This window comes from Mesoplodon bidens (assembly GCF_964165515.1).
Source record: "Mesoplodon bidens genome assembly, chromosome: 5".
Taxonomy (NCBI): domain Eukaryota; kingdom Metazoa; phylum Chordata; class Mammalia; order Artiodactyla; family Ziphiidae; genus Mesoplodon; species Mesoplodon bidens.
In genome coordinates this window covers 11325900-11347807 of record NC_138161.1, presented here as the reverse complement: position 1 = coordinate 11347807, position 21908 = coordinate 11325900, and the positions used below count along the sequence as shown (strand labels likewise).

Sequence of the window (21908 nt, the reverse complement as noted above, 5' to 3'; positions counted from 1 at the left end):
GCTGACACTTGTTCAGACACATCCGACCCCAGCAGGGGACCTGATGTCCCCTGGGCTCCAGCTGGGACCCCCCCCACTTGTTTGTTTTCTGCTAATTAAACTTCCTAATATAACTTGTACTAAGTGGGTTTACAAGGCAGGGGGTGTGGGGTAAATGGCCCTGCCTGGCCTAGAGAGGCTCCCCTCTGCACTTCCTGATGATAAAGAGACAAATGCATGAAAGTGCTTATCTGGGATTGGTGGCAGCTTAGGGCAGAAGGCATGAGGCAATCAGGGTTTCAAACAACCCAGGAGGAATACGACTCGGGGGCAGACAGCTCAGCATCTCCCCAGCAAATAATAATTACAATAATAATACTCTCCAAAGAACTTCAGGATTTGTGCACACATGAGAGCAACACAGAAATCCATGTCATGGAAATGATGTGGCTTAATTTGACAATTATGACTTTTATTGGAGGCTCATCAACTGGTTGGTTTCACTTCATTAAATTTTCCAGTGTGTCAAATTATATTGCTAACACTGATGGTGTATGACATAAATTTCTTTTTCTGCTCTGACCTGAGGTTTATTGATCAATTTTGCAGTTCTGTTGTAACACATTGTCCCGAATCACCCACACTTTATACATGCTTCTTTTATGAAGAGCTCATGGCCTGTGTCTTTCTTCCTATAAGGACACTAATCCCATGGTAGGGGCCCCACCCTCATGACCTCATCTAAACTTAATCACCTCCCGAAGGCCCTATTTCCTAATACCATCACATTGGGGATTAGGGCTGCAACATATGAATTTGGGGGTGGGAGTACAAACTTTCAGTCCATAAGCATGCTACCAATGGCCTAACTCCCGCACTGGCTGTCCACTAGCCTGTGCTGGCCTCTGTCCTGGGCAGTTGTTTTCTGCAGCCTTCCCATCGTGGTGCAGTGCACAACAGACTATGTGGTACCCTGCCCGTGAGTGGGCTGCCTATACCCCAATTCTCTTTATGCACCCATTCATCAACCTTGTCTCTGCTGGGCCAGGGAAATTGTTAACTGCTGCCCAGAGCCTGTGGCCCAGGCAACCCTGTGAACCACTCCACCACCCAGTGGCTGCAGCCATATCTTCTCCAACGAGGTCTGCACCTCAGCCTTAGGGAGGGGACCCCCTTCCAAGTTTGTCCTTCCCTGGGCACTCTCCCTCAGACCTTGGATATGCTTTAGAGTTCTCTTTACATCTTCATAGTTTCTTCCCTATTGTCATTTAATAATTCTTTATATGAAGCTTCCTCTTTCAAATGACTGCATGGTTTATCTCTAGCTTCATTGGTGCGTGTTAGCATAGAGGCAGCATAGGACCTGGGGATGCAGAGAATGGGTAACAGGCACGTGAGATAATACATGTAGAACATTTAGTACCTGGTACACACCAAGTCCTTTTATTTTAGCTGTTATTATTTTTAAACGAATTTTGCTATTTTTTTTGGCACATCTGTAGGAGACTGGGCAAGGGGAGAAGGCTTTCTGGAGGAGAGGATATCTGAGCTGGCTTGAAGACAGACTAGTGAGTCAGGCCTATGGGTGGAAAGGGAGCCATCAGGGCCAAAACCAGGAACTGGCCCACCTCCCATGGTTGTTATAAGGACTGAAATGAGACAGAAAGATAAGTGTACTTTGTAAACATAGAGATTATAAACAGTAATAATCCAACTCTCTTTGCTTGCTGGAAGCAGACCTTAAGGACAACCAGTCCCCTGTGCAAATTCCATGCTCATTATATTTTGTCTGAGGACTGGACATTTCTGCCAGAAGAAAGTGCCTAGAGAAAATTGTTAGTACCTACTGTCCCAAATGGAATAGCACCCATTGTAAATAACTAAGTTGACACACTTGCAACATTCACTCATTCAGCAAATACTTATTGTGTGTTTGCAAGGAGTGAGTGATGTCAAAATTAATAAGATGTTGTCCTTATTTTTAAAATCATATTCTCATGCGTCGGTGGGGGACACAGACTGCAGACCAGTATTTGTAGTCTTATGTGATAAGTTCTCTAATAGATGGACCAAGTTTTCAGGTGCCCCCCTCAAGCACTCACCCCACCCTCCCTCTTCCCCATACCCACTCTACAGGGATTTGGTTAAATTTGGTACCAGCTTCTCCATGACTTTTGTTACTTCTTGATAGTTTAGCTAAAACTAAACTGGAACTAAAGTGTTCCTGTCCCCAGCATCCTATGTCCTCCTGCTGCTTCAACTCTACCTGCCATAGACTTGACACATCACCCAGTCCCTTCACGGTCTCCCAGACTACTCACTTCAAGCGTTTGTTTCATGAGTTTCCTAACATTGTAGATCAGAGCTGGTGGGACTGGTGGTGGGCGAGTCATTGGAGACATTTCTCAGTGTGTTCTGCCATCAAGCTAGATCCCTTAATCACCCCTCCGTCTTTTCCTCCCTCTGCCTCTCTTGAGAAGCAAATTCTTCTCCTGGTCTCCTGTAGAATAGTTTCATCCACATTCAGGAGCCTCTGGGGTCTCACTTCCTCTACCAAATACTTGGTAAACAAATGCAGTTCTCATCCTTGGAGAAATTCTGTTAAATAAAATGTTCTCTTTGACCCATCCAAGTGTTTACCAAGTGCTATGGCAGCCCTGGAGGAGCAAACAAGTCTGCCTTAGGAGTCAAGAAAGTTCCACAGAGGGTGATGTCTGAGCAGCAGTGCTTTTTATTGGCATTTTCTTCCTAGACTTAGTGCCCTCAGGTCACATAAGGGAGCACATGACCCAGCCTCAGCCAGTCAGAGCTCTCCATTCCCTGGGCCCACGCTCAGTGATTGGTCCAAGGGGTGGGCACCTACTATACCTGATCCAATGCAATGCTCTCCTCTGACATCTGAAACGTGAGTAGAGGCACAAAGAGACAGCATGGGAGCTGAGCCATCTTCTGGGAGGACCCTAGAAAGAAGGTTCCCCAGCTGAGGGCACTGAGTGAGGGGCTTGAGCAAACTGACCGCTCTCCTTCCTGAGGCCTGGATAAGCTGCTGCCATTTAGATTCTGTGAGCTAGCTCAGTTGCCTTCTCCAAGATCCTACCCCCGCCACCCCATTTTTTTTCATGGGTTAGCTAGAGTTGGTTTCAATTTTGCCAGGAGAAGAAAGTCTAACTTTAATTGAAGGGTGAGTCGACATTCTTCTGCTCTGGTGGAAGTCTAGACAATCAGAATCAGTTCTGAGAATCAGAGCCACCTGCCACTCTACGAAAAGCTGGGTAAATGCTAACAAATGTTTACCCTCTAAATTCTTTAAAATCCTCTTTTAAAATCTTGTTGTAATTATATCACACCTGACAAATCATAATGCAGCAGAGCTGATTAGACTTTTATTTAGAAGAGATGTGTTCTGATCACCCAGGAAAGCTGTGGTAACCTTCATTTGATTTGGTAAAAACCCTGGTACCATCAGCCACAAATCCCAGAGGAAGCCATTCTTGGAGACAGTGAACCAAATCCATTCTACATTGATTTTAATGTTAATTTTTTTAATTTTTGGCTGGTTGGGTCTTCGTTGCTGCACACAGGCTTCCTCTAGTTGCAGCGAGCCGGGGCTACTCTTAGTTGCGGTGCACGGGCTTCTCATTACAGTGGCTTCTCTTGTTGCAGAGCATGGGCTCTAGCCATGCGGGCTTCAGTAGTTGCGACACGTGGGCTCAATAGTTGTGGCTCGCGGGCTCTAGAGCACAGTCTCAGTACTTGTGGCGCACGGGCTTAGCTGCTCTGCAGCATGTGGGATCTTCCAGAACCAGGGATCGAACCTGTGTCCCCCTGCATTGGCAGGCGGATTCTTAACCACTGTGCCACCAGGGAATTCCCTCTACGTTGATTTTAAATAATTCTCATTTCAGAGGAAGGCCTGCATCTGACCTGATCTGCTAATCTTGGAGAAAACTTACTATAGGACAAAGAAAGAAAAAGTGTCTGAATCTGGGACTCAGTTTGCTCTGTTCCTGTCTCCACCAGGGTTGGTGAAACATGCAAATCTCTTCCACAGTCATTGACTTGAACACACACCACTGTGGTGCTGGAACTTCTCCCTCCTAGTCCAGCTACTTAGGTTTTGCCCAGACAGTGATTAATTGCTGTGAGCCTAAACATTTTAGATTTAAGGGATTTTGCACAAAATAGTCTTAATACCTGAAGTTCTTTCCCACCAGTCTAGCTTATAATGGAGCCTACACCGATCTAATTCCCACCCAAGAACACATCTCCCTGGCAAACTCTTGGCCCAGCCCCCCAGAAAGTGGGTAAAGTTGGATCAAGCAGGGAAAATGTCCTTGGATCCCATGAACTAACTGTGTCTGGATGTCAGTGGGAAGACAGTGGCTTTTGCTCCTTAGGAAATATGTTTGGAGCCAGTCCTGACCTCATCTCTAACATGGCAAGCCCTCTAAGGAGCTTCCACAATAAGAGTCAGGGGTTAGGGATTAAATGGAACAAAATCTCACTGAATGCTCTTTGAGAGGTCAAGTTATGAGAAATCTTGCAAGTGACTATTGAGCTGACAGAAGCCTATCAAATCTCTGTTTTTCCTATAAACACAAAATCCTATAAATATAAAAATCTTTCTGAAAGAAATGATCCCACCTTACCACGTCACATTGCTTTTTTATCAAATTCCACTGCAAGGCCCACTTCCTTCAGGAAATTATTTCTCCAGTGGTATCATTGAGGATATTTTTGGTTGAGGGAGACAGAAAGCCTACCTCCAAAGGACTTAATAAAGGGAATTTATTGGCCCATAAACTAAAACATTCCAGTGGGAAATTAAGGCTTTGGGCACAGTCTGATCAGGACTCTGGCCTCTGTAATTTTCTCAGTTCTCCTCTTTATGTTGGCTTTTGCCCTCAAATTGGCTTTTCTCCTGGTGAAAAAATGGCTCCAGCAATTCCAGACTCAGATCTGTGTTTAACACCATCCAGCACAAGAGAGGGCATCTGTGTTCCAGAATTCCCCATGGAAGTCCTTCTTGTCACTCTAAGGCTTACTTAGGTCATGGGTCCAGCTTGGCCCCAGTCAGTGAAGCTGGAGATAGGATGCACTGATTAGATTAACCTAGGTCTCTTATTTCAGCCTCGCACTGGGAGTAGTTTCAGCTTTCTTAGAGCCATATGGATTTCCAAATGCAAATTAGGGAGTGTTGGATTAAGGAAGAAAAAAATGCATAATGAAGAAGCAACCAACAAGAGAGTATGTATTTTATCTTCAAATTCACTTAAGTTCTGATGTTTTGCTTCCATTTTAGTGCATTCTGCATTCCTATTCACTGAGGATTACATTTTTATCTATCTTTGTGTCTACTGTTTTATCCTGCCCTCTTAGCATCTCATATATATGGATGAAGCCCAGCCCAAACTATATAAACAAACCAACACTTTTGCTGGAGAGCCTGTGAGATGATGATGTGGAAAATATGAAAAAAAGAAAAATAGTTGGAAGTCTATCTCATCCTCTCAAAAAAAAAAAAAGCTTGGCATTTAATTCTAACCTTTATTAAATCATTGGGGCTGGCTGCTGACCACTGTCTGAAGACAGGGAAATACATTTTATTTGTAGTCCAGGGGACCCCTCCAAAAGCGAAACTAGATAAACTTCACAGAAGTTGGTATAAAATATATTTTTCTCTTTGCCTACTGAAAGCCACTTGTAGAAATTCAGCTAATCACAATCTCTCTAAATTAATCAGTCTGGTAGGCAAGATGCTATTTCTCTCTTTTTTTTTTTTTACACACACACAAACACATACCACATCCTTTTTTTTGGCTGTGTTAGGTCTTCGTTGCTGCACGCAGGCTTCCTCTAGTTGGGGCGAGCCGGGGCTACTCTTAGTTGTGGTGGCAGGCTTCTCATTGCAGTGGCTTCTCTTGTTGCGGAGCATGGGCTCTAGGTGTGCGGGCTTCAGCAGTCGTGGCACATGGGCTCTAGGGCACAGGCTCAGTAGTTGTGGCGCACTGTCTTAGTTGCTCCGCGGCATGTGGGATCCTCCCAGGCCAGGGCTCGAACCCACGTCCCCTGAATTGGCAGGCGGATTCTTAACCACTGCACCACCAGGGAAGCCCAAGATCTTATTTCGTTTTGAAGCAGAGACAAGAATATAAGTAACAGATATTTGTAAAACATTTGAATGAACCGTTTGATGTCTAAATATTAAAAGTGACTGTTTTGTCTACATATACAACTTGAATTTCATGGACTTGACTCAGAGAACAGGACATCAACTGTTATGCAGATGGGTTCTCCTGTAGAATAAGGTAATACAGCCATTACTTATAGCTATTACCAGTAGACTAGTCATTTCCTGATCCACAATAGCATCACCACCACCATCATCAACATCAACCACCACCACCAACGTCAACATCAACCACCACCACCAACGTCAACATCAACCACCATGACCACCATCAACATCAACCACCACCACCACCAACACCAATACCAACAACATCAACATCAACCACCATCAACAACATCAACATCAACCACCACCACCACCACCATCAACATCAACCACCACCAACAACAACGTCAACCACCAACAATATCAACATCAACCACCACCAACATCAACATCAACCACCACCACCACCACCTTCAGCATCAACCACCACCACCACCATCAGCATCAACCACCACTACCACCACCATCAACATCAACTAACACCACCAACATCAACATCAACCAACACCAACACCATCAACATCAACCATCAACCACCAACACCACCATCATCAACACCAACCATCAACCACCACCAATACTACCATCACCACCATCAACATCAATCACCACCACCACCACCATCAACCATTATCACCACCACCACAACAGGGCTTATATTTACATATTTATTTTACTTTCCAAAATACATTCGTATGCATGATCTCATTAGCTCTTACCTACTTTGTAAGATTGGCAGAAAACTGGCATCACTATCCTCACTTTATCTGTAAGGAAACTAAGGTCCAGAGGGGTGAAGTGATGTGTGCAAGGACAACAAAGTGGTCAATAGTCAAACTCAGACTAGAGTCTGATTCTTCTGACTCCAAAACTAACGCTTTTTTTCAGTGGTCCCCACCCTCTCAGTGAAAATGAAGAACTTCTGAAAATGAAGATGTTGATATTGACAACTTTGGTTCGATATTCCAGTCAGAGTTTTTAGAATGAATGGCCCTCTGGGACCATATATCCCAACCCTCACATGTTCCAGATGAGCCACTAGCCACTCAAAGTTCATGTGGCCCTCTAGAAGTTGAATATTCATCCAAGGGATTTGACTCCAAATTCAGCCTTCTTTCCATGACAAGAGGCCACCTTCACATATACACCAAGAGTTTCCCAGATTACTCTAAGATCACTGGATGTCCCATGCCCTTTCCTGGAGCACAGGCTTTTCCCGTGAAGGTTGAGTTGGGCTGGAAGCCACTAGCCCTGCTCATCTCAAAGCACCAGAAAGCCTGAGAAGGAAACAGGATGCTGGCTTTTGGTCACACCCCCCTCCACCAGTGGCTCAGTGATGCTCTTCCAGCCCCACTCAAGGGCTCGACTCCTCTTTCAAGGTTCCAGTTAAATCCAAAGCTGCTCCCCAAAGCAAGAAGTTTGGGCCTTTTCTATGGAGGCCTGCTTGCCTAGACTTTCAAGGGATTCCTTGGATTTCGGTGTGGGGCTGCTGTTTCCACACATTATCCCCAGGCTGGCCTGGTTGGGCTGCAGGACAGCTCTGTTGCTAACGGGCAGTGAAGAGCATTTGGCTGCCTTGCTCTGGAGCCCTTTCTTCTTAAGTTCAGAGGTCAAATTTGAGTAATAAATATCTTCCAAGGATTTATCGTTCTTTCTGAGGATGTTGCTGGCCAGTCGGAAGAGGAAAATCACTCCGTAGATGCCAATGATGGTGAGGATATACCAGGCGGCACTGGTCCCATCTGGAAGCTTCAGGGCCCTGGTGGAGTTGGTGCTGTTCCTTCCCTCCAAGTGGTCCCTCAGCAGGTGCCCCAGGACAGGGCTGGCCTGGGTCTGGTTGGGGGCTCCCTGATCCCCTGAGAAACAGAGAGGTCCAGATGAGACCCAGCATTCTGGACTAAAGTTTGCCTGGCCAAGCCAATAGCAGTGTAGCAGTGTCTTTACATCAGTGGGAAAATGGGACTGCTGAACGAGGCTTTCTTTGTTCAATGGGCAGAAGCCTAACAACATACATGTCAATTATTCCTTTTAGACAAGAGAAAATCACACAAAAGTTTAACAACATGTATACATGGGGGAGACCCAGGAAAACTGAGTAACTCCATGTCAATATATTTTTAACAGTCAAGAGAGTTCAGAACACCAAATTCTTGAATAGGAAATGCAACATCATAAAGATGTCAATTGTCCCTAAGATCATCTATAAAACTAACATAATTGCAATTAAAAGATCAGTAGGATTTCTTTGTGAAATAGACAAAGTCTGCATACTGAAAAAGTTTTCCTAATTAGGAAAACTCTGAAAGAGTGATGAGTGGAAATTAGTTTAGCCAGAAATTTAAACCAAGCCAGCCAGAGAAATGTTTACTATTTTTTGAATGAATGAGTGCTTTATTTGCCCACAGCCCAGGTGGGGCTTACTGGGCTCTGCAAAGGGCATGAGGGGCTCTTCAGAACCAAGTACAGCTTTCCCTAAAAAGTCTCCCTATAAAACTACAATAGCTAAAACAGTGTGACATAATACATAGGAAGACCAAGGAACAGAGTAACAACATCAGTAGGGTTGGAATTGGAATTTGGTAGATAATAAAGGGGTATTTCTGATCAGGAAGGAAAAGATGGATTATTCAATAAGTAGCATTAAAACAAGACAGCAGTGAGTTCACATCTCTCACCTCATGCCCCAAAACAGTCCAGATAAATCAAAGGTTTTAACATTAAAAAAAGAAATAAAGTACTAGAAAATAGCATGGTAGATTTTTTCCCCCTTATCATCTCAGAGTGGGATATCCCTTTCTAAGCAAAACACAAAAATTCAGAGGTGGGAAAAAAAAGAAGAAAGAAAGAAAATGCTAAATTCAACTACATTGAAAATTTTAAAGTGATTGCATACTATAAAACCAGAAGACAAATGACAAACCAGAGAAAAATGGCAATTTATGCCACTAAACTTCTTAATAAGCTTCAGTTCTATAAGAAAAAGTCGAAAACCCCAGTAGAAAATATACAAAGGATATGGACAATTAGGTCGGAAAAAGAAATGGACCTTGAACATAAGAAAAGCTTCTCAGTATCACTCATAATAGGAGAAATGCAAATTAAAACTGCAGCAAGATAACATTTTGTTATCTATCAGGTTTGCACACTCATGATGTCTCAGAATACACTGGATATGTCTGCAGGGTTGTCAGGACCTTGCTTAATTGCTGGTGAGAGTGTAAATTTATACAACCAATATGGAAGGCAGATTGACAAGGTCTATTGATATTACAAATGCATGTACCTTTGACATAGCGATTCTACCTGTAGGAATTTATCCTAAAAATATGCTGGAACATGTCCAAAACAATGCATGTTTAAGATTGGTCATTGCAGCATTGCTTGTGATGACTAATGCTTAAGAACAGCCTGAATAGTATCAATTGGGAGATGGTTTAATCCATTTTGGAACATCCATGCAGTGGAATACTCTGCAACCATAAAAAGTAACAAAGAATTTTCTTGGTACTAAATCTTAACAAATAAAAAAGTGTATAGTGATATAGCTGATACGATCCTATGTATAAAGGAGGGTATGGTATTTGCTTGAAGCTTATATACGTGTAAAATATCTCTGGGAGAATATGCAGAAATTGGTACCTGAGGTTGCCCATGGGGAAGAGAACTGGGAGGAGGGAATGTACTTTTCACAGATGCCCTTTTGTACATTTTGTACCATGTGTATTTATTTTCAAAAAGAAATTAATTTAAAAATGGAAGAGTACAAGTGGGCACTTTCCTGGTCTCCTTGGTGAAGTGCCCCTGGGTAAAGACACTGTGTGCCCTTCCAAGACCAGAAGATTAAGATCTTAATTGCTGTTTAACTCAAAACTGTTTTCTCTACTAGGAGAGCCAGTGAAAATGAAATGACAAAAGTCAGAGAAGTAGTACTGTGAGACATTTTCCAGCTGTTTTATAGGTTCAAATTCTCATTTCTTGCTCTATGTAAACACAGATGTATCCAGACATGTCATAGGATAAATCCCATCACCTGCTGGGTAGACCAAAGGTGCTCCATAAGTGCTTTCTATTTGATATTCACTTGTTGTTAATTCATTTTGCTAATGCAAGGCTCAGAGAGACCAGTAGTTTTATTATAGTTAATTGTCGAATGAATGAATAATCTATTACTTTGAGATTAAGGGAGAAACCATTTAAAAATAGCTGTACAAACCACATGTGACACAGCCCAAATAAACAGATTTCATTATATAAAATTTGTCACTCATAAGAAACAGTACAGTGATCAGGAATTTTTTACCGCTGTTGATAGAATGGTTTAAGAACTTAAATAAGGAAAGGGAAAATGTTCCCATAATTATTGAAAAACAAATCAATCCAACAAGAACATCACAAACTTTAATAAGGGCAAGAGAACTTGTTTAAACCTGGAACGCATGTATAAACTTATAGACCTTTCTGTGGATTGTTATAGAATGACGTAATATGTTCAAATACATCTAAAATATACCCAACTAAGTACTACAGAACATTAAATTATTTGAAAGCCAGTCCATTTTCCACATGAAAGAAACTCAGTATTTTAATTATTGCAGTACATTGTTCTTTACCTTTCTTTTTAAATGTATAAGTTAGACGGTATCTTCTGTATCCTATAGAAGAGACAAAGCTTTTCATCTGTGCTGTTTTGCACTTATAAATTAATAATGTGACATATATAAGAAATTCTAGAACTGCTCATCCTTGAGTCAGAGCAGAATACTCACGTTCCATGAGGTGGTCTTTTCCTTGACTCTTAAAGAGGCAAGTATAAGCAGCTGCCATTGAAAGAGAATAACTTCTTTTTGCAAATGATCACAGTCCTACTGGAGTCAGGCTGCACTGAGTTTCAAGAGCAGATAGCAACGAGACACCCAAAGAATCTTAGGGCAGCACCAAGTAGAAACTGAGCAGAGAGAAATTGGACTCATTTTGTCTCCTTCAATTAATCAGAGGATCGAAGTCGATCTGTCACCTGTTGGCTCAGAATAGAAAGCACTTCCTGGCTTTGGCTTGCTGAGAAGATCCAAAGCACACGAGTTGTTTAAAAACATGCTGGTACCAAGGAGCCTCCAGCTCTTGCAGGTCCCATCCAGGACAGTGGTGGCAGGAAGCTCTCTGAGGCTGGCTTACAGCCTGGAGGGTTCCTGAAATTCCCTGTTCTGCACCTGTTGCAGGTGTGGCTGATTGTCAGGTGTGGCAGAGACCCGTTGTCACAGGGCCAGGAAACTCCATGGTCAAGAGTCAGTCACCAGCTTTCTCTAGGACTGTCCTGGATGAGGAAACCCAGAAAGGAAGGAGCCTGTGCAGGAGGACACAGCTGAGGGAGTTGGGTCCCCCTCAGGGATAAGTGGGCGATGGGCTCATGGGTCAGGCTGTGAGGAACGGGGCTTCTCTTTCCCACACCCCTAAATCACAGGCCACGTTGGAATCAAAGCAGATTTAACTAGAACAGGTGAGAAGAAGAGTCCGGGAGAAAAGGGAATGCCGGGAGAAAAGGTCGGAAGACTTGGGCCGGTTCTGTTCTCTGAATTCTCACTAATGTGGCCCTGACCTGCCTAACTCATGAGGCTCGTTGGCTTTTAAGGTGTAATTTGATCAAATTTCCATCAATGAGGGACTAGATAAGTAAATTTTAAAATAGGCCATATGATTCAGGAATTCCACTCCTGGGTATATACCCAGGAGAAATGCAAGCAAATATCTAGACAAAGACTTGTACGTGAATGTTCATGGCAACATGATTCATAATAGCAAAAAAGTGGAAACTATCCAAATGTCCATCAACTGATGAACAGATAAGTAAAATGTGGTCTATCCATATAATGGAATATTATTTGGGAATAAAAAGGAATAAAGTACTGATACATGCTACAACATAGATGAACCTTGGAAGCATTATGCTAAGTGAAAGAAGCCAGTTACAAAGGACAACATGTTGTATGATTCCATTCGTATGAAAGGTCAAGAATAGACAAGTCTGTAAAGGCAGAAAGTAGATTAGTGGTTGTCTAAGGTTGGGGTAGGGGACTAAGGGGTGATAACTAAGGGATACAGGGCTTATTTAGGGAATGATTAAAGTGTTCTGCAATTGCTTTGGTGATATTTGTGAACATACTAAAATCCATTGAATCATAGATTTTTAGTGGGTGAATTTTTTCGTAAGAAATCTGATTATTCAAATTTATTACCATCAAGAATTATGCAATGATGCTGTAGTTTTCCTAACAAATAGAAAACAGACTGTGTACGACAGTGAACTCTATAGCACTAGCATCCATGAGGTAAAAATGAATCTCATTCATGGGATGTGGATTGTATTTCAATAATATAATATAGGTACACAATGGAATACTACCCGGCTATGCAACAATGAGGAAGCTATTTGTGTACTGACGTGTAAAGATCTCCAAGATGTTTTGTTAAATGGAAACAGCAAAGAAGAGAGTATGTTACCATCTATGTAAGAAAGTAGGGGGGGGGAAATCATCCAGATCTGATTTTGCTCGTGTAGACATTGAAGAGCCCCTTAAAGGATGCCCGAGAAAGTAAGAGCAAGAGGAACCTGGGGAGGCGAGAACTGGGTTGATGGAGGGCAGGTATGGGAGGGAGAATGCTCACTGTATATTCTTTATGAATATAAAGAAGTTTAACCGTGTTAAACACACCCATTCATTAAATGTAAATCTTTGTCAAAGCTCTATCTAGGCTCTTGCTGTCTCTTGCTGTGGGATGGCTGGACCCTGGTACCTCTGGCTCTGCCACAGAGACAGGGATTCCCAACACCCACTGTGAGAGGTGAGAAGGGGCAGATTGGAGATCCTTCATGATAAAGGGCAAATGGGAACTTCCCTGGTGGCGCAGTGGTTACGAAGCCGCCTGCCAATGCAGGGGACATGGGTTCGAGCCCTGGTCTGGGAAGATCCCGCATGCTGCGGAGCAGCTAAGCCCGTGCGCCACAACTACTGAGCCTGCGCTCTAAAGCCCATGCTCTGCAACAGGAGAGGCTGCCGCAACGAGAAGCGTGCACACTGCAACGAAGACCCAATGCAGCCAATAAATTAAAAAAATTTTTAAAGGGAGGCAAATGACAGTGAGGAGGGCGGGGAGTCAGGGCTCTAGTTCCCAATTTGTCCTTGTTGTGTAACCCTGGGCAAGTCCCCACCCCTCCTGCAGTTTCCTCCCCTGCAAGGTGGAGGAGAAGCAGGGTCAATATCCTCTGGTCCCAGGGAGACAGGGAGGAAGCCTGGGGTGTAGGGAAGAGCTGCTCCTTGTGAGGGTGTCTGATCAGGAAGGCTGCCAGCACTGGCCGCCTCGGGAGAGGGAGAACATGCCTGGGCAGCTGGCGCCCAAGAGGTGCAGGCTTTGGAGCGTATGTCATCTGTGAAGTCAGAAGTTTTCGGCATTCAGTTCCACAGGATGTCAGTGTGGGACGTTGGAAGGATAAGCTTCAGAAAAGTAGGGGAGGTGTAAGGAAAGGTGGTCTTTGGTCTCATCCATACCACCCAGGGAGCACTGACATTAGGAAATAGCTCTGTGCCAGGCGTTTTCCTCCTGGATTCCGCCTCTTAGAATTCCTGCAAGGCGGGAGTATCGTTCTCAGTTAAAGAGGGGAACGCCTTTCAGGCTCAGAGAAGAGACTTACCCAATGTCATACAGCTTGTAGGTGCCAAAGGACTTCTTCTTCCACACCGCAAATGTCACCTTCAAGCTGGACCCAGAGTCCCATGAATTCTCCGGACTGCTTGTCCTACAGGTTGACTTGTAGACTGTCATTGCTGAGACATATCCATGACCTTGAAACCCTCCCTGTTGGCCAAAATTAAACTGTTATGTTACAAGTCAAGGTAATAGGCACCTTACAGCTGAGGGTGACTAGAGGAGGTGGTGGGGGGGGTGGCTCTAGGGTGTTGGTCATGTCCCGTTTCAGGGCTTTGTTCAACTCGGGGCACGTCCTAGAATTGTGTTCACTTTTCTGCATGTATGTTCTACTTTATTTGCTCTTTTTTTTTTTTTTTTTTTGCGGTACGTGGGCCCCTCCCGCTGTGGAGCACAGGCTCCGGATGTGCAGGCTCAACGGCCATGGCCCACGGGCTCAGCCGCTCCGCGTCACGCGGGATCCTCCCGGACCGGGGCATGAACCCACGTCCCCTGCATCGTCAGGTGGACTCCCAACCACTGCGCCACCAGGGAAGCCCCTGTATGTTCTACTTTATTGCAGACCTCATCTTGCTGTTTAACATGGAAAGCCCTGATAGGCGATGGAAAATAAAGTTGCAGGTTTATCTAGAAAAATACAAATGCTGTTTTTAAAAAGGGTTCTATATTCTGTCATGGCTGTGGCCACATGATACCATCTAAGGAAAAGTGCCCTGTGCCTGGGGTGGGGATGGTCAAGATTGTAGTCACAGGGGCTGGGCAGCTGCCTGCCTTCTTAAGCAGTGTGGGTGATGCCAACTATTTGTCATTCCCGAATGCTTACATAACAGCAAAATGTACCACCACGTGGGCCAAGAATTTCCTTCCCACTTATGTATGTCTCCTCTGGGCTTCTGGTTCAGTCTAGACAAATATCAACCTCAAGGCAGTCAAGGAAAGCCACTCACCCAGTAAATAGTTGACTGAGCTGGGGCAAATATCCTCCTTCCTCTGGGAGGAAGGACCCCAATACCCTCTGGCTCCTTTGACTTTAGAACCTGAACTCTCCCAGGCTTTTTTTGTTACTAAAGAACCAGTCAGCTTAGAGAATGACTAAATTGGGAACCAAGGTGGCAGTGATATGGATTTGACATTCCAAAACAGAGAAAAAAAGAAAAGAAACAAATGCTTTTGCATTTCATGGGGCCAGAAATGGTATTTTTAAAATGTCAATAAATAAATGCCTATATCCTTCTTTCTAAGAAGTATTTTCTGGGTGTGGGAGGAAGACCCCACCAACCAAGTCTGACACCCTGCACTGTGAAAGGACATTAAAGCTGATGTCCAGGAGTCGTACAGCCAAGAACACAGATTGCAGGTGTTTCTGCCTTTGCAGGGGGTACAACCTCCCAGAGGACTTTTAAAAGATGTTTTGCATATTTTAAAAAGTCTCTCACTTATATGTCACTCCTGACCTTCCTTTCACCTTCATTGTCATCTTCTAGCACTTAGGGACATTACTCTTCTCTTCTGTCTCCAAGGAGTTACAGAGGAAAGCTCAGAGCCTCTGGAATTGGAGGACCCAGGTTCTAGTTGGGGCTTTCTCCCTTATTAATTGAGGGACTGTGGTCAAGTCACTTCCCTGACCTGAACTTCTGCTGTAAACAAAGGATAATAAATTGTGATGACATGAAGGACTCCAAGGGGCAAATACAGTCACACCTCATTTCTTCTCCCAATTAATTACTTGAGCCCTTGGTTGTCTGATTCATAGGAAATCTTATATTTATTTCCTTCTTAAGGCCTCCTCTCAGGTTGACCAGGACTCTCAGGAACTTTGTCCAGAGTAGGGAAGGAGGGAAGCCTGGCTTCCTCAGCCAAGCCCAGAGGACTAGTCTGAATAATCCTCTGCTGCTGTTGCCTCCAGCTGCCACATGGGGCTGCTGTTGAACACTGACCTTGCATAGTCTGTCAGATGAGGATGAGCAAGTCTTCAAAGACTGAAAAACTGAACCCACAAGAGAAGGCATTAGCTCTAAACACCTGCCTGTTGCTAGTTCACACCACAGAACTGACAAATAAGACTGTTCTGCTCCCTCTCTGGTTCCCTTGCTTCAGCCCTTGGGAGGTCAGACACCACAGTAACAAGGCGGGAGTAGAAGCAGAAAAGCAGTGATGGAAGGAAGAAGGCTGCCCCCACTGTCCCCCTGCAGTTCTCCTGCCCCTGCAGCCTGAGCTGGAGACGGGGGAGCTTCAACCTGAGATCGAGCTCAGAATTTTGATTATGACATGAGACTGCATGATCATAATTACCAAATTCAGATTCCCCAACCTGACTATAGGGCAGGGGAGATCAACCCCCACACTGTGTAGAGCCCACAGAGCAGAATTAAAGAAGTGGGAGCACAAAGGTGTGTTACTATTATGTCCCATGAGTCTTGTCTGTAATGATGGATCCCGTGCTCTGGGATGCAGAGCCAAATTTAAACAAGAGTTAGAAGAAAGGGAGATTTTATGGGTTCAAGCAAGCAAGAGAGAGGGCGGGATAGAGCTGGCTTATGGGGCTAATGCAGGGAGGAAGGTCCATTTCTGTCTTCCTTCTCAGCCTCTCTCCATGTATTGTGGCATGTGGTGCTCAGACTTACACCCAAATAGTTTCACCACCAGATGGGAAAGGGGGTACTTTTCTCCCTGTCTAGCCAGGGATATCCCAGGGAATGGCTCTGATTGGCCAGACTGAGTTAGGCATCTACTGTGGGCAGTCAGAATTGGGATGGGGTCCAGTAATTAAACCAGTCTACAGCACATGCTCAGAAAAAGACAAAAGTCACCTGTCCTAGATCACACAGAACTGCATTGTAGAGCATGGGTTGAAGAGGGACAGGACTGGAGGCAGAGAAACCAGTCAGGCAGCTGTGGGCTTAATCCAGGCAAGAGGGTAGTGGGAGTAATGCTGGAGAGAAGTCATGGATTCAAGGGTCATTCAGAAAGAACAGAGCCTGATTAGCTCATGCAGTAGGTTGAATGATGTCTGCTATGAACTGAATTGTGTCTGCTCAAAATTCATTTGTTGAAGCCCTTAACCCCCAGTGTGATAGTTTTTGGAGGTCGGGCTTTGGGGGGTAATTTGGTCTAGATGAGGTCATGAGGGTGGGGGCCTCATGATAGGATGAGTGCCCTTATAAGAAAAGACACCAGAGAGCTTGCTTCCTCCTTTTCTCTCCACCATGTGAGGACACATCAGGAAGGCAGACATCTGCAAGCCAGGAAGAGAGCTCTTACCAGACACTGAATCTGCTGGCACCTTGATCTTAGACTTACCAGCCCCCAACTTTGACAAATACGTTTCTGTTGTTTAAACCACCCAGACTATGGTATTTTGTTATGGCAGCCCAAACAGACTAAGATAGTGTTCCCTCAAAAGATAGGTTCACCTGGAATTTCAACATGTGACCTTATTTGGAATAATGGCCTTTGTGGATGAAATTTAGGTAAGGATCTCAGTCATCCTGGATTAAAGTAGATTGCAGATCCAATGGTGAGTATCCTGATAAGAGACAGGAAAGGAGAAGACACACAAAGACACAGGGAAGAGGGCTGTGTGAGGGCAGAGCAGAGATTTGAGTGATGCCGCCACAAGCAAAGGAATGCTTGTAGCAACTAGAAGCTGGAAGCAAGGAGAAAGAATTCCTCTCTTGAGCCTCCAAAGCATGTGTGGCCCTGCTGATACCTTGATTTTGGATTTCTGGCCCCCAGAATTGTGAGAGATTAATTTCTGCCACGAAGTCAGTGGCAATTTATTGACATGGTGCTTGGACACTAATATAAATATAAGTACTTGTATCTATCATTATCATGATTATCATTAGGGAGTCATTGTTTATAAAATTGGACAAGTTTTGTTCCATTCATTCAAACATACATTCAAAAAATATTTATTAAGGACCTACTATATGCCAGTCAGACACTGTACTAGGTAAATGCTGGAGGTACAATGATGACAAGACAGATTCCCGGCCCTCAAAGAGTTTATATCTAGTGGGAAGAGAGAAAAAATATATAAACAAACAATAAACTAATAAAAACTGGACTTCAAGCCATAAAGGAAAGAAATAAGATGCTAAAATAGGGAACAAAGAGGTAGAGGAGGAGAAACTTCTTTAGAAAATATCATCAGAAAAGGTGGTCAGGATAGGCAGGACAATTAGTAGTATTCTAATTTTATTTTTATCTATATTAGATAATTAATGGATATTGTTCAAGAAACAGGATTAACCACATTATAAAAAGTATGTTTAAAATAACCAGTGGAACAAATGGCCAACAGGCACGTGAAAAGATGCTCAACAGCATTAGTAATTAAAGAAATTCAAATCGAAGTCACAATGAGATATAACTTCACAAGAAAAAAAAAAAGGAAATGATCATGTGTTGGTGAGAATATGGAGAAATTGGAACCCTTAAACACTGCTAGTAAGAATGTAAGATGCTGCATCCACATCCACTGTAGAAAAGAGTGTGTTGGTTTCTCAAAAAGTGAATCATAAAATTACCATGCTATCCACCAACTCCACTCCTATGTATATAACAAACACTCATACATGAATGCATACAGCAGCACGACTCAAATAGCCAAAAGGTGGAAACAACCCATATGTCCACCAGTGGATGAACGGATAAACAAAATGTGGTCTCTATATACAATGTAATATTATTTAGTCTTAAAGAGGAATAAAGCACTAATAGACTATACTACAAAGCTACAGTAATCAAGACAGTATGGTACTGGCACAAAAACAGAAATATGGATCAATGGGACAGGATAGAAAGCCCAGAGATAAACCCACAAACATATGGTCACCTTATCTTTAATAAAGGAGGCAAGAGTATACAATGGAGAAAAGACAGCCTCTTCAATAAGTGGTGCTGGGAAAACTGCACAGCTACATGTAAAAGAATGAAATTAGAACACTTCCTAACACCATACACAAAAATAAACTCAAAATGGATTAAAGACCTAAATGTAAGGCCAGACACTATAAAACTCTTAGAGGAAAACAAAAGCAGAACACCCTATGACATAAATCACAGCAAGATCCTTTTTGACCCACCTCCTAGAGAAAAGGAAATAAAAACAAAAATAAACAAATGGGACCTAATGAAACTTAAATCTTTTGCACAGCAAAGTAAACCATGAAGAAGACAAAAAGACAACCCTCAGAATGGGAGAAAATATTTGCAAGTGAAACAACTGACAAAGGATTAATCTCCAAAGTATACAAACAGCTCATGCAGCTCAATATCAAAAAAACAAACAAAGAGGGGTGGGATAGGGAGGGTGGGAGGGAGATGCAAGAGGGAGGAGATATGGGGATATATGTATAGCTGATTCACTTTGTTATAAAGCAGAAACTAACACACCATTGTAAAGCAATTATACTCCAGTAAAGATGTTAAAAAAAAACAATCCAAAAGTGGGCAGAAGAACTAAAAAGACATTTCTCCGAAGAAGATATACAGATTGCCAACAAACACATGAAAGGATGCTCAACATCACTAATCATTAGAGAAATGCAAATCAAAACTACAATGAGATATCACCTCACACTGGTCAGAATGGTTATCATCAAAAAACCTACAAACAAGAAATGTTGGAGAGGGTGTGGAGAAAAAGGAACCCACTTGCACTGTTTATGGGAATGTAAATTGATACAGCCACTATGGAGAACAGTAGGTTCCTTAAGGAGGTTCCTTAAAAAACTAAAAATAGAACTACCATAAAACCCAGCAACCCACTACTGGGCATATACCCTGAGAAAACAATAATTCGAAAAGAGTCATGTACCACAATGTTCATTGCAGCACTGTTTACAATAGCCAGGACATGGAAGCAACCTAAGTGTCCGTCGACAGATGAATGGATAAAGAAGGTGTAGCACATATATACAATGGAATATTACTCAGCCATAGAAAGAAATGAAGCTCAGTTATTTGTAGTGAGGTGAATGGACATAGAGTCTGTCATACAGAGTGAAGTAAGTCAGAAAGAGAAGACAAATACTGTATGCTAACACATATATATGGAATCTAAAAAAAATGGTTCTGATGAACCTAGAGGCAGGACAGGAATAAAGACACAGACGTAGAGAATGGACTTGAGGACACAGGGAGGGGGAAGGGTAAGCTGGGATGAAGTGAGAGAGTGGCATGGACATATATACACTACCAAATGTAAAATAGATAGCTAGTGGGAAGCAGCCGCTTAGCACAAGGAGATCACCTGGGTGCTTTGCAACCACCTAGAGGGGTGGGATAGGGACGGTGGGAGGGAGATGCAAGAGGGAGGAGATATGGGGATACATGTATGCATGTAGCAGATTCACTTTGTTATACAGCAGAAACTAACACAACATTGTAAAGCAATTATACTCCAATAAAGATGTTAAAAAAATAATAAAGTACTGGTGCATGCTAGATCATGGAAAAATCTCCAAAACATTATGCTAAGGGAAATAAGTCAGACATATAAAAGGTCACATATTGTATGATTCCATGTCCAGAAAAGGTAGATTCATAAAGATAAAAAGCAGATTAGTGGTTGCCAGAGGCTAGGAGAAGGAGGAATGGGTAATAACGTTTAACGGGTATGAAATTTTCTTTGGGATGATGAAAATGCCTTGAAACTAGATAGAGGTGATGGTTGCACAATATTGTGAATGTACTAGATGCCACTGAATTGTACACTTTAAAAGGTTAATTTTATGTTATGTGAATTTCACATTAATAAAAAAAATCCTACTGGAAGAAGCAGATTATAAAGATTTCAAATTGTCAGAAGGTGCACACATGCAAAGCAAAGAAAATACAACAAATAAGAAAAATGAAAAATAAAAAAGCATTGAAAACAAAAAGCGGGCTTCCCTGGTAGCACAGTGGTTAAGAATCTGCCTGCTAATGCAGGGGACACGGGTTTGAGCCCTGGTCAGGGAAGATCCTGCATGCCATGGAGCAACTAAGCCCATGTGCCCCAGCTACTGAGGCTATGCTCTAGACCTGCGAGCCAGAACAGCTGAGCCCATGTGCTACAGCTACTGAAGCCCATGCGCCTAGAGCCCTTGCTCTGCAACAAGAGAAGCCACCGTGATGAGAAGCCCACACAACGCAACAAAGAGTAGCCCCCGCTTGCTGCAACTAGAGAAAGCCTGCACTCAGCAACGAAGACCCAGTGCAGCAATAAATAAATAAATAAATAAAATTTATAAAAAAGAAAAAACAAAAAGCATGATCTAAAACCAGATAATAAACCAAGACTAAATAAATTTGTCCTATCTATATATTGCAGATGAAAAAAATCAACACAAACAATAGCCAATTATACGTTGCATTCAGGAAATGCAGAAGGACTTTGTTTGTTTTTATTTTCAGCAAACTCTTAATTAGCACTTACTATGTGCCAGGCATGTTCTAAGTCAGCTTACAATTATTAATTAATCTAAATCACTTAATTATATCAAAAGAAAAAGAATGGGCACAGACACAAAGTAAATACAAACATAAAGAAAGCAGAAATATCCATGTTAATATCATGTACGTTGAACTCAATACATAAAACATTAAATAAAGTAAAAGGAGGCACTTAATAATCTGCTCTGATCATATAAGATCATGAGTATCTATGCACCAGATAATACAGCATCAAAATTCATAAAGCAAAACTTACTGAAAATGAAAGATGACAGAAAAAATATAGAAGCAGGCAATTTAAATTTACCTCTTGGCCCATAATAGAAAAAATAAACAAGATATTTTAAGTAAAGTTATAGAAATCAAAATACATAATTGATATATTTAATAAAGCAGAACTAATTATATATATATATATATATATATATATATATATATATATATATATATATATATATTGAACTCTATGTCCTGAAAATACAGGGTTTTTTTTTCCAAGAACCATTAAATTTTCACATACACAAAAATCATAGATTTGGCTGTAAAGGAC

At 42.5% G+C, this 21908-nt stretch overlaps 1 protein-coding gene across 1 annotated transcript; it reads right to left on the bottom strand.

Annotated features, from left to right (window-relative positions):
• Positions 1-7673: 7673 nt before the first annotated feature.
• Positions 7674-14174, bottom strand: SMIM34 (small integral membrane protein 34; the record flags this gene model as incomplete). The annotated part of the gene is given in 3 exon segments (XM_081235318.1): positions 7674-7702; positions 7705-8073; positions 14120-14174. Coding segments are annotated over 3 exon segments (453 nt in total).
• Between the last annotated feature and the right edge of the window lie 7734 nt (positions 14175-21908).